Source organism: Scheffersomyces coipomensis (genome assembly GCF_036884675.1).
Source record: "Scheffersomyces coipomensis strain NRRL Y-17651 chromosome Unknown DFJ63scaffold_3, whole genome shotgun sequence".
In the NCBI taxonomy this organism is placed as follows: domain Eukaryota; kingdom Fungi; phylum Ascomycota; class Pichiomycetes; order Serinales; family Debaryomycetaceae; genus Scheffersomyces; species Scheffersomyces coipomensis.
The window spans coordinates 673,187-686,927 of NW_027042894.1; the positions used below are offsets into that span (position 1 = coordinate 673,187).

General features: G+C 32.2%; 8 protein-coding genes across 8 annotated transcripts; 6 read left to right on the plus strand and 2 right to left on the minus strand. All coding sequences in view use genetic code 12, as the record gives it.

The window, feature by feature from the left end:
- Positions 1–77: 77 nt before the first annotated feature.
- On the plus strand, positions 78–1,952 carry DFJ63DRAFT_312494 (uncharacterized protein; the record flags this gene model as incomplete). The annotated part of the gene is made up of 1 exon (XM_064905979.1): positions 78–1,952. The coding sequence occupies one exon, from the start codon at positions 78–80 to the stop codon at positions 1,950–1,952; it is 1,875 nt and encodes a 624-aa protein (XP_064762498.1).
- A 319-nt stretch (positions 1,953–2,271) lies between these two features.
- On the plus strand, positions 2,272–2,709 carry DFJ63DRAFT_334727 (uncharacterized protein; the record flags this gene model as incomplete). The annotated part of the gene is made up of 1 exon (XM_064908085.1): positions 2,272–2,709. The coding sequence occupies one exon, from the start codon at positions 2,272–2,274 to the stop codon at positions 2,707–2,709; it is 438 nt and encodes a 145-aa protein (XP_064762499.1).
- Positions 2,710–3,661: 952 nt separating this feature from the next.
- DFJ63DRAFT_312496 (uncharacterized protein) lies at positions 3,662–5,038 on the plus strand (the record flags this gene model as incomplete). Its single annotated transcript, XM_064905980.1, has 1 exon — positions 3,662–5,038. One exon carries the CDS (start codon positions 3,662–3,664, stop codon positions 5,036–5,038), a length of 1,377 nt encoding a protein of 458 aa, XP_064762500.1.
- Positions 5,039–6,067: 1,029 nt separating this feature from the next.
- On the plus strand, positions 6,068–7,867 carry DFJ63DRAFT_312497 (uncharacterized protein; the record flags this gene model as incomplete). The annotated part of the gene is made up of 1 exon (XM_064905981.1): positions 6,068–7,867. The coding sequence occupies one exon, from the start codon at positions 6,068–6,070 to the stop codon at positions 7,865–7,867; it is 1,800 nt and encodes a 599-aa protein (XP_064762501.1).
- A 785-nt stretch (positions 7,868–8,652) lies between these two features.
- On the minus strand, positions 8,653–9,864 carry DFJ63DRAFT_334729 (WD40 repeat domain-containing protein; the record flags this gene model as incomplete). Its single annotated transcript, XM_064908086.1, has 5 exons — positions 8,653–8,720; positions 8,885–9,320; positions 9,425–9,526; positions 9,567–9,676; positions 9,801–9,864. 5 exons carry the CDS (start codon positions 9,862–9,864, stop codon positions 8,653–8,655), a joined length of 780 nt encoding a protein of 259 aa, XP_064762502.1.
- A 76-nt stretch (positions 9,865–9,940) lies between these two features.
- Positions 9,941–10,454, minus strand: DFJ63DRAFT_312499 (uncharacterized protein; the record flags this gene model as incomplete). The annotated part of the gene is made up of 2 exons (XM_064905982.1): positions 9,941–10,212; positions 10,337–10,454. The coding sequence occupies 2 exons, from the start codon at positions 10,452–10,454 to the stop codon at positions 9,941–9,943; spliced, it is 390 nt and encodes a 129-aa protein (XP_064762503.1).
- A 111-nt stretch (positions 10,455–10,565) lies between these two features.
- On the plus strand, positions 10,566–11,498 carry DFJ63DRAFT_334730 (mitochondrial 37S ribosomal protein mS35; the record flags this gene model as incomplete). The annotated part of the gene is made up of 1 exon (XM_064908087.1): positions 10,566–11,498. One exon carries the CDS (start codon positions 10,566–10,568, stop codon positions 11,496–11,498), a length of 933 nt encoding a protein of 310 aa, XP_064762504.1.
- Positions 11,499–11,843: 345 nt separating this feature from the next.
- Positions 11,844–13,685, plus strand: NGG1 (histone acetyltransferase; the record flags this gene model as incomplete). Its single annotated transcript, XM_064908088.1, has 1 exon — positions 11,844–13,685. The coding sequence occupies one exon, from the start codon at positions 11,844–11,846 to the stop codon at positions 13,683–13,685; it is 1,842 nt and encodes a 613-aa protein (XP_064762505.1).
- Positions 13,686–13,741: the final 56 nt, after the last annotated feature.

The following is a 13,741-nucleotide window of genomic DNA, read 5'->3' on the forward strand; positions in this document are numbered from 1 at the left end:
TTTCAATAGACTTCAGTAATTTTGTTTTCTATAAGTTGCTAGGTTTAGCGGACACGGTAGTACTATAGCAGAGGAGAATGTTGTGGAGAACAACGGTGCTATCAATATTCCTTATTCTGGTCTATACTGCGTATTACTTTCGTGACATTTATTTGACAGATGAAAGAAATATTCAATACGTTCGAAAACCAACCGAGTATCCTCATGATGAATCAATAGTCATATTTCCAAAGAATTTCACTCAATTGCAGACAATATTTGGATTTCCTGTGGTGGAAGACCTTGAATCATTACCTCAATATTATTTTGATGAATTTGGTAGTAGTCAAGATCAGGACAAGTTACATATATTTCAATATTATGATTCCAACGACAACATCACGAAAAATGAATATTATCAATCGAATAGTTTCACCAACGTTTCATTGAACTTTTTCAATTCAAGCAAGTTAGATAATGGTGAATCTTCTTGTGAAGATGGTACTATAAATGAATCAATACAATTAAGTCCATATAAACAAATCGATTCCGATATTTTACGTGCCATTTCTATATTAAGAAAACAGATGGACTCAGATCCAGCATTTAAAGATGTTGCCGAATATATTGAAAGTGATATAGATCAACTCATCTATAACAAGATTCTAGAGAAACATTTCTTTAAATTTATTGGAACGTCGGTATGGCTTGAACAATTTGGGGTGCACTATATGGTATCAAGAATTTCTTTCACTAAGAACAGGGATAAACTGAGACCACAGCTCAGTTTGTTCTACGCTCAAATCTTTGACGAGAACTGGAATGAATTAAAAGATGTGGAATTGATAATGCCAATTACAGTTGAAGGTTTACCCAAATTTAAAAACATCCACTACCCTTCGTTCGTACCCCTTCCATTCCATAAACGAAAACACACTCAAGCTTCGTATGGAGTTGAAGATCCTCGTTTATTTCTCACCAAGAATAGATTTGGTTTTGATGAGCCAATGATCATATATAATACGTACCAACGGACGCTCTTCCTGTTGAGCGAGGCATCCAGCGGATTGGATCAGCAAATAAAATTGAATCTTGGGCTTCTAAGATCAATGTATTTTTGCTATCCATTCCAATTTGAATTGGGTATGCCTCCATCTATTGAAGGTTTTTATAATCCATTCTTTGATTCAGTATTATTCACTAAAATAGCATTTGTGGAAAAAGATGAAAGAACAAAAATTTCCAAAAATTGGACTCCATTTATAAACACTAGTGAAAGGGTGAATGGTGTTGATAAGTTTATTTATTTAGTTTTCCGATGGTCAAAGCTTGAAGTTCTTAAGTGTGAATTGATTGACTTTACTCTAAAAGGGAAAAGTAAATGTCAAGTTGTCTTCGAAAAAGATAAAGTAAATGGAACAAATGCTGAAGTGGGAGATTTTAGGGGTGGTACTGAGTTGATACATGTTAATCAATATATTCCAAACTTAGAACTGTTAGATGTTTGGGTTGGAATTGCACGTACGGCCATTAAAGGTTGTGGTTGTGGGATGAGATTCTATAGACCTCATATTGTACTATTAACTAGAAATAGCGAAAATGACTTTAATATCGCATATATTTCGTCATATATCACTTTTGGAGTTCCAGTGATTGGATTTGAGGGTCCTCATGATATTTGTAGTACCACATATCCAAATGTGTTACTTCCTAATGGGATATCATCTTGGTTCAAATCCCCTGATACCAATTCTGATTATTTAACTATCAGTCTTTCGGCTGATGATACTACAAATTACGTGGTTACTATAAAGGATTTCTTACCAACTATAGAAAAATTGATTCATAATATTGGATCCAATATCACAACCTTAGATAGGTCAATAGACTGTGCATTAGAGGATACATCCAGGTTCTGTAAGCAACTTGGTATTGATAATCCATCGAGCTTATCGTCTAGTTTAGATGCTTAATGAACTCCCTTGTTAAATATTTTGTATTAATAGTATAATAAAGTCAACTTTTTTTTGTATCATGCTATATAACTCTTGTGAACCCAATCTACTTTGGTTTCGTTACTTGGATGTAGTGATTTATACATTATGATTCGAATGTAACAGGAGTAACTGAACCATCAGAACTGGTGCAAGCTTTTATTTAACGCACGGTTTGGCCCAAACACCGAATTGGGAAGAAAAGCGACATACGATAATTTCAGTTGAGATATGGCTCTAATTATAAATAAATTAAAAGATACTTATTCTTCCCTCATAGACACTTCTATAAACTATCATGACAGTCGCAGACTTGATATCAAAGATATCTTTAACACACCATAACTGGTCATGGCAAAATTTCACTAAACAGCCTTGGGCCCTTGCAGCTTCGCTTTTAACTGTTTTTATCATAGATCTTACCATTTACTTGTTTGCGAGTAATAGTACTCGAACATACCTAACCACTTCAGAATTGAAAAACTATCATGCTGAGGGTGATATCAAGAAGTTTGATTGGCAACTATTCTTTGTGGCAGGTTCTTTACATACATTGAAAGAGATAATAGATGGTGCTTTTTATTTCATGGTTTTATGTGGTTTCCTATATTTGGCTATATTGGTTGGTTTATTTCAGGGTGATAGAGTAAATGGTGCCTTGATATTTTATTCACATACTGCAGTCTACGTTTTAGTTCGGTTTATTGGAGTAGGATTGCCAATACCTAGTCAATAGGAACTAGATTCATTCAAACAATGCCAGGAAAGACTTAATATATTCAATGGCTAGACCCTGATCAAGTAAGAGTTATGGAAGTTAGATTGTTAGGATTATCCACTCTTGTTGGCATTTTTAAGTTATTTCTTTCTATAACAATCATTGATGATCGATTGTTTTAATTTTATGTGAATAAATATGTATAATAAACTCTCATGTTGAATACATATTTTATATAAATATAATAAAGCCAACCTTTTTTATAAGCAATGCATGGTATAATATGACTCTTTCAGCACAGTCTGCCAATTCTGAGATCCAGCATTTGCTTGCCATTTGTAAAAGGATGTAAATAATTTCCGTACAGATGACTCAGAATTTGTATTGTTACCAAAGAAATAGAGGGGAAGAAAATGCGCCCTTAAGCGTAAAATAACGCAAATCAAAAAAAATATGCTGCTAAAAATATATTATAAATTAACTTTGGTAGTTGAATGAGAGATTTATCATGTATCACCATACTCCATTCAAATTCATAATGAAGTATACTCAAATGGATCCACAGTACGACGATAATTACATTCACAAATTTTTTACAACCTACTATTCCAAGTTTCCAATTGAATTGAAAATCCGAATCCTTCTGCATTTATCTATTGCAAAGATACTTTTATTCAAGTCATTGACTAACGACGACGAAACTAAATTCCTTCAAATTAAACTGATTACGAGAGAGAAAATACACAATTACAAATGCATTTTATGTAAAAATAATCCCAAAGATAATATTTCAAATATTATAAATTTGGCCAAGGATACCGATAACATTATCCCAGTGATGGTACACTTTCAAAAGTGTAAATACGGCGAGGGACCTACAGATTCTTCTTTTCGACACCTTCCAGGATATGGGTTTGAAAACAATCTTGAATTTGAATTGATGTACCATTCATTGTATTACTCCAAATATATGAACCTAAGAAAATTCCCTTATGCTGACAGGGTGAGCAGTATAAGTATATCAAGACTAATAGGAACAGAGTCTGTAATGAATTTAGATCTCTCAGATTTTGCAAGATTGCAGAAATTTCGCTTGGTATCGAACAATAGTAACTTGAAATTGAAATTATCACCTAATATATTTGAAAATTTAACTGATCTAGCAATTGATAATATCTTTGATAGTGAGTTTTATTCTAAATTCGTAAATTTAAGAATTTTTGAAATCTATATACAAAAAGGGAGAAATTTTGAAATTAAATTTATACCAAGAGAAGTCAATACCATGACAATTGTTGCTGAAAATTTGAAGGAGACCAAATACATCAGCGATGGACAGGTTATAGTACATTCGCCAGAGGATTGGCCACCAAATTTAAGACATCTAACGCTTGATGATCTGAACAACTCCGATGGAGTGTTTAATGATGCGATATGTAAGCTTCCTCCATATTTAACAAAATTGGAAGTTGCAGGTTATCCCATCAATCAGATTTTATCGCAAATACCTATCACAGTAACGCACTTGTATTTGACTTTCACATTTCCCACTTCTGGTGTTGAAAAGTCTAGCTTAGATTTTCCACCATCTCTTCAAATGTTAAAATTAGAAGGATTAGTCTTGGAGACAACAGACAAGATATATAATGTTCCAAAGGGAGTAAAAAGCCTCTACTTGTTTAGTTGTGATTTTTCCATGTCATTAAATAATTTAAATTTTGACAGTTGTAAATCAAGTTTAGAATGGCTTCAGTTTGCTAATTGTTTAGATTTCTTTAGTCTTGCTAATGTAGACTACAGCGAATTTTCCAGATTAAATGAAATCAGATTCAGTTGTTGTATGATTTCTAGTCTAACTAATTTCAGACCTCCATCATGTTTAAATTCATTGCATATATCTGATAATCCTATTGTATCCATTGATGAGAGTTGCCCATTATTCAACAACGAAAGAGGTTATCCTCTATTAAAGTGGATATGTATCGATGATTGTCAAATTTCTTTTATTTCTCCTAACATTGAATTGCCAACAAATTTAACTGACTTGACAATTACAGATTCCACTACCAAAGTCTTCTATTTTAACTCGTCAATTGCTAGACATGTATCACTAAAATACTTACATTTATCTAAATTATCTCGCATTGAATTTTGTGATGATATTCATGAATCTTGTAAGGAATCAAACTTCTCGTTGATGGATCTCACTGTAACTAACGACTTCTTTTCAACACTACCTGAGGCACTCAGTATATTTTATGATAAATTAGAATTATACATGGGAAGAACATTGTGCAACCGTGAATCTAAACAAGAAAGTGGATATATATGTTATTGCTTCCGCTGAATCAGGAGTAACTGAACCATCAGAACTGGTATTTTTTGAATCTAAATTAAAGCTAGCTCTTCTTTTTGACATTTTAGACAAATACAAGGTATAGACAGATGAAATTAAATATCATATTCAAAAGTAATCAGAGTGGTAGTACTCAATGTTAATCTATAAGAATATACCGCACAACTTATATATAACTTTTGATAAAAGAGTGTAGAATATTTGTATCATTCAAGCTCCGAAGCACAATCAACCACTCTTCTATAAATATTCGCGGATATGCAAGAAATACCCCCGAATATTTGGTTTGTCGTAAACATTTTGTCGCAAAATATTGATTTCTTGAACGACATAAAAAAAAGTCGTCCGAAACTCAATACAAACTGCATATAATTGTGAATAGGAAAGCAATATCAATGAAACCATGTTATGCGTACAACTGCAGCTGGATGGATGGCATTTATTAACCAAAGGTCGATAAGATCTAGCATACAGATGTTCGGTGGTTATCTATTCAATATCTATATAACTATATGGTGAGAAGTTATACCAGTCTGATCCGATTTGCGGGAATGCGAATTTTTGCCGTCCTTGTTTGGTCCTGCATGTAAAACAAGGGGATGATAAACCACAACAAATTGAACATGTAAATTACTTCCTACTGACCACTTGTTCTTCTTCAATACATAGCTTATTCAGAGCTAGTTGTACTCGATTATAACTTATGAAGGTTCATAGTTTAGTATACACCTGTTCACTGAGATGTATGACAGATTGAAGTAATGTCGTCAAGAGTATTAGAGAGATTTGCCTGGGGCACGACTTAAATATCATTACCCTCCTTGAATGAAAATGTAATATTTTAATCCACGTGATAATTTGGTCACATGATGAATTGCGAAAAAATAATTCTAAAATAATGCAAAAATAACTAGTATAGGTTTACAAAACCAAATTATTTTAGAGCTGATATTACACCACCATCTACTTTCATATACGTTAGGAAATCTAATAATATTAATATTTATATATTGATAGAAAATGGCGGAATTAGATCATTACGGTGTTAGATTGCCAAGAAACGGCGATTTATCTTATCATATCATTAAGTTTTGTTCACAACCGCTTCCTATTAAAAGATCAATATTACAAGAATTAAAACTAAAAGATCTTTTGATCTTTTTATCCAAACTTGGTACAGACGAATCTACATTTCAATCATTAAAATGGTACAACAAAAACAGACTTGAACTTGAATATCATCCTCCTCCAACTATCACAAATACTGATGACGACAACTATGAGGAAAAGTTAGATGTATATCTAAAAAGACTTGCGGCAACTCAGTCTTACTTTAATTCGATTAGACATATTGGAAGTCAAGTTGCTGTTCCGATTCATTTATATATTTCCTCCACTGATGAATTCCCTTTCTTTTACAACATTCTTGACACAGCTTCTAATTATGATTTAGAACTTGATTTCCTAGAATTAAAGACATCAGAATTAGTTATGCTCAAAAGGTTTGAATATTATAATTATGTGACATCGCTTAATCTTTCCCAAACAATTATCAACAATAACACTACCACCTTAGATTTAAGAAAATTCTTAAATTTACAAAAATTACAGCTAGGTCCATATTTAAATCTTAACATAAAACTTGCCAACAATGGTATCAAGCTAGAATCACTTACAATGGATGGGAGATTTAATACAGATTTTATTAGAAGTTGCAAAAATTTGAAACGCATTAGTTATAATTTGGGAGGTGAATCATTTTCTACAAAAGTATTACCTACTAGTTCATTAAAACATTTAAAAATATGGTCAGATTTTAGAGGTGGTAAGCTTTTAATAGACTCTTTTGCCCAATTTAATTTAAAATCAATTGAGTTAAATTTGCATGATGCTGTCATATCACCAGATTTAGCTGTCGGTTTCCCGCCAGGACTCACAAGCTTGGTTCTCATAGGTCCAATAAGCGGCAATATTTTCAAATTATTACCAAAGAAATTAAGAAAATTGGAGTTAATTTCCACATCAACTTCAACTTCATTTAAGTTAGATGGTCCATTTACTTTTCCTGATACGCTAGAAGTTTTGAAAATTAAGGGCTTTATAATTATTTCAGATTTTGATACCGAAATGAATTTTCCTTCTCTAAAGAGAATAGATTTGAACAATACTTTCTTTATTAGACCTCTAAATGAATTCAAATTTAATAAAAATATATTAGAAAAGATAACGATAACGAAATATGGCAACTCAGATGCATATTCATTCTCTAATGTTAATTTTCTGTATTATGAACAACTTAAAGAAATTAAATTAAATTCGACGAATTTAGTTTACTCAAATCTCAAACTTCCAACCTCTTTGATCAACATCTTTATTAGGAATGAGTCAATCCCTGAAATAACTAAGTCTGATCCATTATTTAGTAAAAACAGTCGGTTTCCACTTCTCACAAATGTTGTATTAGAAGATTGTGGTATTCAAAAAATAAGTCCAGATATTCATTTACATAGTAACGTCAAACACTTTACTTTATTCGGCAGCTCTATTAAATCTTTTACATTTAATAGCACTTTCTTTATGAGTGAAAAGTTGCTGACATTGGTTTTAGGTTGTGTTGAAAAATTACAGTTTGCTCAAAATGAGCATAGTGACGCTAAACATAAAACGAATCTCGAACATTTGACCATTACGATTCCTAATCAGTTTAACCTTCAACCTGAATTCTACTCTAGATTTCAAAAATATTTTGGAAAACGCTTGAAATTACCTCTAGAATATGTCGCTCAAGATCACACTCAATTTGAATTTTGTCTTGAATAAGAAAAATTTGTATTAATGAAATTGTAATTAATGTTGTTGGATTGGGGGATCTACTGTTGATAACTATATCTCTAAATACTATTTAAATATATTATAAATTGTAGATAATCCTCTAGTAGATCTGGACTATCGAACCTAGTGTTTATTTTTTTAAACCTTTCAATTATAAACCTACCATTTGGTTTAGAACTTTTGTTAATTTCCTACCAACATCCATTTTGAGTGCAGTAACACATTTATTCATATCCTTTAAATTTGATATATATTGAGCTACTATTACTCTTACCATCCATAATTGTATCATGTATATCAACAGCTTCTTTCATTGCAGGAGTACAAGGACCTTTTTTATACATATTAATAAAATTTTTTCTGATCTTGTAGGTAGAATCCTGACGTAAGACTCTAATAAAACGCATTTGATCAGTTGTTACAATAATTTCTTCTTTGGTTAAAACATCTTCTTATGGGAGAGTTACTGCGGATTAAATTGACAACCCTACCTCTTTGCACAACATCTAAGATAATATCATCTTAGAATTCAAGTAATCTCTTCGTTGTTTTTGGGGCAAAAATTAGTGTGATGAGCATGGAAAGAAGAATAACTATTGTTTTCATTTGAGACAAAGAAGAAATCTTGCTCATGGTTTTCAAAAAGCTTTGACATACTTATTATCCTCAATTACTTTTGAATATTTCTTGTGTTTGGTATGTAAATCATGAAGATGATGTTTTCATTCCTTCAATCTGTACAACAAATTGCTATTATTATTTTCTCATACATATCACCTGTGATCATCTGAATCAGAAATAATATAATGTTGATCATCACTCATAGATGCAGCAATCACTGCTATTAGTTAAACCCTTGAATCTAGTAACAAGTCTTTTCAGACTCCAATTCCTAATATTACTGTAGAATCGTTCGTAGTTATTAAAAATGATCCGACTCCTTCATTGTTGATCCTTCTTTATAATTATTAATATTGAATATTTTAATCCGGATAATCTTATTACCATTCTTGTTACCATTCTTGTTATGGAAAGGACTAACCATAGATCTGTCCTTTATCTCAAATCTATTGACGTGATATAATCCTTTCGTATCTAAAACAAACGAGGAACCATTGAATCCACCAATGATTATATATCGTCCATCTGGAGTGAATTGCGGCTCTGTTATCAAATTATCATCTCCCAAATTCTTACTATAAGCAACTTTAGTTTCAAGAATTGACCATAATCGAACATGGTTAGAACCGCTCAGAAAGAATCTATCATCTGTAGGACGAAATTCAGCAGTCGTAGCGAAATCTTCGTCTTGGAATGTTTGTAAACAAGTATGATTTTCCACATGCCACAACGTGGCGGTTCTATCCATACTTCCGGAAGGTAAGAAATCATTTTTACTCCAATCTAAAGTTAATATACCCTTGGTATAACCATGCAAAATCTTGAAAGGTTTTTGATGGAAAACTGGTGCAGATGAGTAAACGTCGTGTTTTTTATGATGAGATTTGTTTATCACTTTCAATTCATTTCCGTTCCCAAAGGAACCTTCCAAATAACAATAGTGGCATTTTCCCCAGCATTAGCAAGATATTTACCGTCTCTTGAGAATTCCATCACTGAGATCTCATTCTTATTAAGAGCATCTGACTTTCTGAAAGTTATCTCATAGTTGGGCTCCTTCAAGTACATTGAATTCACCACATTTTCCTAGTAAACCAACTATTCCAGCTTCGGGAGCAACCTCTCTATCACTAGTATCAGAAACAATCATTAATATTATTCTTCTTAAGTTCTTCACTATAATTCAATTCTTGAACAAGGAATACATTATTAAGGATCCTTGGACTTCTTTTATTACGCTTTGAAGTTTTGAAGTTTTGACATATTTCGGAGTTAGAAGAAATTCATAGGTCAATCCCACGTGGTTCTTCTTCCTTTTGGATCTCTAATGGTATATCATTAAAATGAGTATCTTCATTGAACATATGATCATCAAAAAGGGGTATTTCTGGCTATGTTTATCAAGAGTCTCTAGTGAAGTAGTCCTTTTTAAGGATAAATTCAGCTTAGATAAGGCATCACCATCAGAGTCATAGTTAGCTCTATCTTCGTCAAAGCAAGCATCATCATCATATAGACTTGAATTATTAAAGTCAAGATATCTTGTGGCACTAGGATCACTTTGACCTGACGATTTCCGACTTCCCGAACTACCGTGCTTTTAGGGGTTGGTATAGAAGTCGAAGACTCACTTGAAGTAGTTGAGTTCCTTGACTTTGACAGCGGAGGACTGGTGAATAAGCCAGATTTTGGTAGAGTTAATTTAGCTGAAGCTGCATATGTAGAATCCGGGGATGCAGTTGTTTTGGCATAGTTATTGAATAATTATGAATAAAACTAAACAGCCCTGGTCCCTTATTAATTTGTTTAAAAAGCCATGCGAGCCATTATTCTAACCCCCAAAAATCAGAACGATATGCAGGAATTTTTTTATAGATCCTTCTCGTGGTTCTGGATTTTTCAAGCGCTGATACGAGCGTAATATTTTCATTCCTGGAACCACGTGATTGAGCATGTGATGATTTTTGATCAATCAATTAATTTTTTTTGTATTAAAATAAAATTTTCAATTCTTTGGCACTATTAGATTATAAGAAGCTGTCGATAATCTTTACCAAAAATCAGAATGATTAGTTCAAGAACAAGAGTGCAAGCTGTGAAGTTGCTTCAAACTGTGCGTTTCGCTTCTCAAAAAGCTTCTGAAGAAGGACCATTATACCTCAATCCCCATGCTTGGAAAGGTTTACCAGCTGATCAAATTTTTGAATTGCATAACTTAAGAAAAGATAGTATGGGAGAAAAATATAATCCTAGTGACGAAGAGAGAAATGCTATTCTTTCAACTATAACATCATTAGTTAAGAATAAACCTGAGTTGGGTTATACTTATGAAATAGATAATTTCAAAGAAAGATTCATGAACAACACCCCACTGAATTTAAAAGGTTTACCACCAAAGAAGAGTAATACTTATGTCATAGATCAAGGTTCCATTCCACATCAAAAGAGAAGAATTGAACAATTAACCAGAATTTCAGCTTATGAAATGCCATTATTAGCAAAGTTCCGTCAACCTTATACTCCACCTGTTAATTCACAAAGTCCTATCAAATTAACTTATAATACTGATTTTTCAGATGAAACGTCAAATAAAATCAACAGATCAGTACAATTAAAAGTGAATTTAACAGACTTGAAGTTAAATGATAAGCAACAACACAATTTTAAAATCTTATCTGGTAATAAATTTAATCATGATACAAATATTTTCAGTTTAAAGACTGATCAATACCCTGAAGCTATTCAAAATGCAAGATTTTTAGTGGATACATTAAATAAATTAATCACTGAATCCAAAGATGCAAAGAATGACTTTTCAGATATTCCATTAGATAAACGTCATATGAAACAGTTACATAACAAGCCAGCACCTCAATTCCCAGAAAGTTGGAAAAGACCAGAAGATTCACCTATCGCTAGACATAAAATTGTTAACAGATTAGTAGAAGTGGTCAAAGATAAGAAGGATAACGAATATATCTCCAATCTTAGTCCATAGGCATATATAGTAACTCATTCTCTTGTATATACACAAAACTTCGTACATATATGTATTCTAATACACTTTTTAATTAAATCCATAGTAGATGTGTTATTTATTGCGGTAGAGATGTTTTCTAAATTTGAACAAAAATTCTCGAAATTGAAAACAAAAAAAATTCAGGTATACAAAATCAAAATTACCAATTAATAATATATGGTTTATTGGTTTATAGAGATCATTTAATCTATTTATTGGAATTACTTAGAATTAGCGTGGAATAAGACATAGACATTTAACGGGTTAGGTGTTTCACTCAGATTAAAAAACTGTATCAATTTCATTCTCAATTTCATTATAATCATGTCGGCAAAAACAGATTCAAGTACACATTCTGCCTCCACTACATTAGATGACATCATAAATGAATTAAAGTTATCATATGACAATTCAGTAGGATTATTGGATGGTGATTCTGTGAGGACGATACCTAGTGTTAATATCCTTTTGAATTTAAGTAAATTATTGAATAATTTAAAACGTGAATTGAGTGAAGTAGAACTGTCAGACGACTCTATTCTTAATAAAATCAAGCAATTATTAAACAAAGATGAAAATGAAGACGCAGATGATGAAGGTGAAGAGGATCAAGAAGATGGAGTTGTGTCAGAGAGAAAACGTGATCTTGCTGATGATGATCAAGATGAAGAAGATAGTGAGTCTAATAAGAAACGAAAAATAACTGATGGTGAAGAAGTTGAAAGTAATGGTAATGGGAAAGTAAACTCCAAGGATGATCCAGTACCACCAATTCAATCGGGTTCTTTCACTCATGATAATGACACTAGATTGAAAAATCCAAAATCAGAATATGTTACCTCCCAAACTTTACCTGCAGAAGCTATAGCAGAATTAGGTTTATGGTCAGAATCAAACCATGGATTAGAAACTCAAGGTAAAGAATATCTCAAAAAGAAATATGGTGTAGCGTCTTATCCTGAAAATGATTTATTAAACCTCTTACCTGGTACCATCCCAAATATTGATTTTTCAAAGAATAAGCCTCCAAGTAATCAAGTTCAATTCACGACATATCAATCGTACATCGAATCATTCTTCAGACCATTCCTGAATGAAGATATTGAGTTCTTAAACGAAAGATATATAATTCAACCCGGTATGGAAAAGACGGATTATGATCCTGAAGTCATGCCATTTTTAATTCCAAAATTAGGTAGATTTTATGCTGATGTTTGGGCTGATGAAGATGCCACCTTAAGTTCAAAATTAAACTCACCAGCATACCAACAACCTCCAACTGATTCATATAAGGCAAAAGGTACAGTCGATGCTTTGAATGATGATATGTTATATACTGAAGATATAAGCTGTGGTCCATTATCAAGCAGATTATTATCTGCTATCTTAAGTACAAGAGAAACCAATGGTGAAGATGAAGATGAAGATATGGATGGTAAAGATGCCAGTGGAAGTGGAAATGATGAAGAAAAAAATGCACAAGATAATGATATTATTGCTACTCAATTAGATAGTGGTGAAGATTATAAATTAACTAGTGATATTAACGACTTTAATACTATTGAAGATAGACTTAAACGAGAGTTGAAATATATTGGTATATTCATGAACTTACCGATAAATGATGAAGATACAGGTCAAAAGATTAAACAAAATGGGATTGGAAGACTTAAAAAATCAAGTTCAAGTATCATTGACAATGATGATTGGATTAAAAATAAAGAAGATGATGAAGTATGTGCTGAAATAAGATCACTACAAAGAGAATTAAGAGAAGTTGTAAGTAGAAACAAGGCCAACAGAAAGAAACTAATCCCTATTGTGGAAGAGCAAATTGCATATCAAGAATATTGTGCTATATTGGAAGATTTGGATAAACAAGTCGATCAAGCATACATGAAACGTCTTAAGGGTAAGAGTAAGAAGAAGAAGGTGGATACAACTACCCCACAACAATTAGCTGCAAATAATGGATTAAGAACTCTCTTAGAAAAGAGGAGAAGATGGATAGAGAATATTGGTAAACTTTTCCGACCCGCAGAAATAATGAAACGAGTTCCACTGGAAGATATCTTGATCAAAGAAGGAACAGTTGAACAAGAAATTAATGATGATGATAATGCAGATAATGTATCTTCTGCTGTTGATATTATTGACAAATCGTAATCTTTATTAGTATGTATAAATAATGTCCATATGAAGCAAAAAAAAAGAAATTCTAT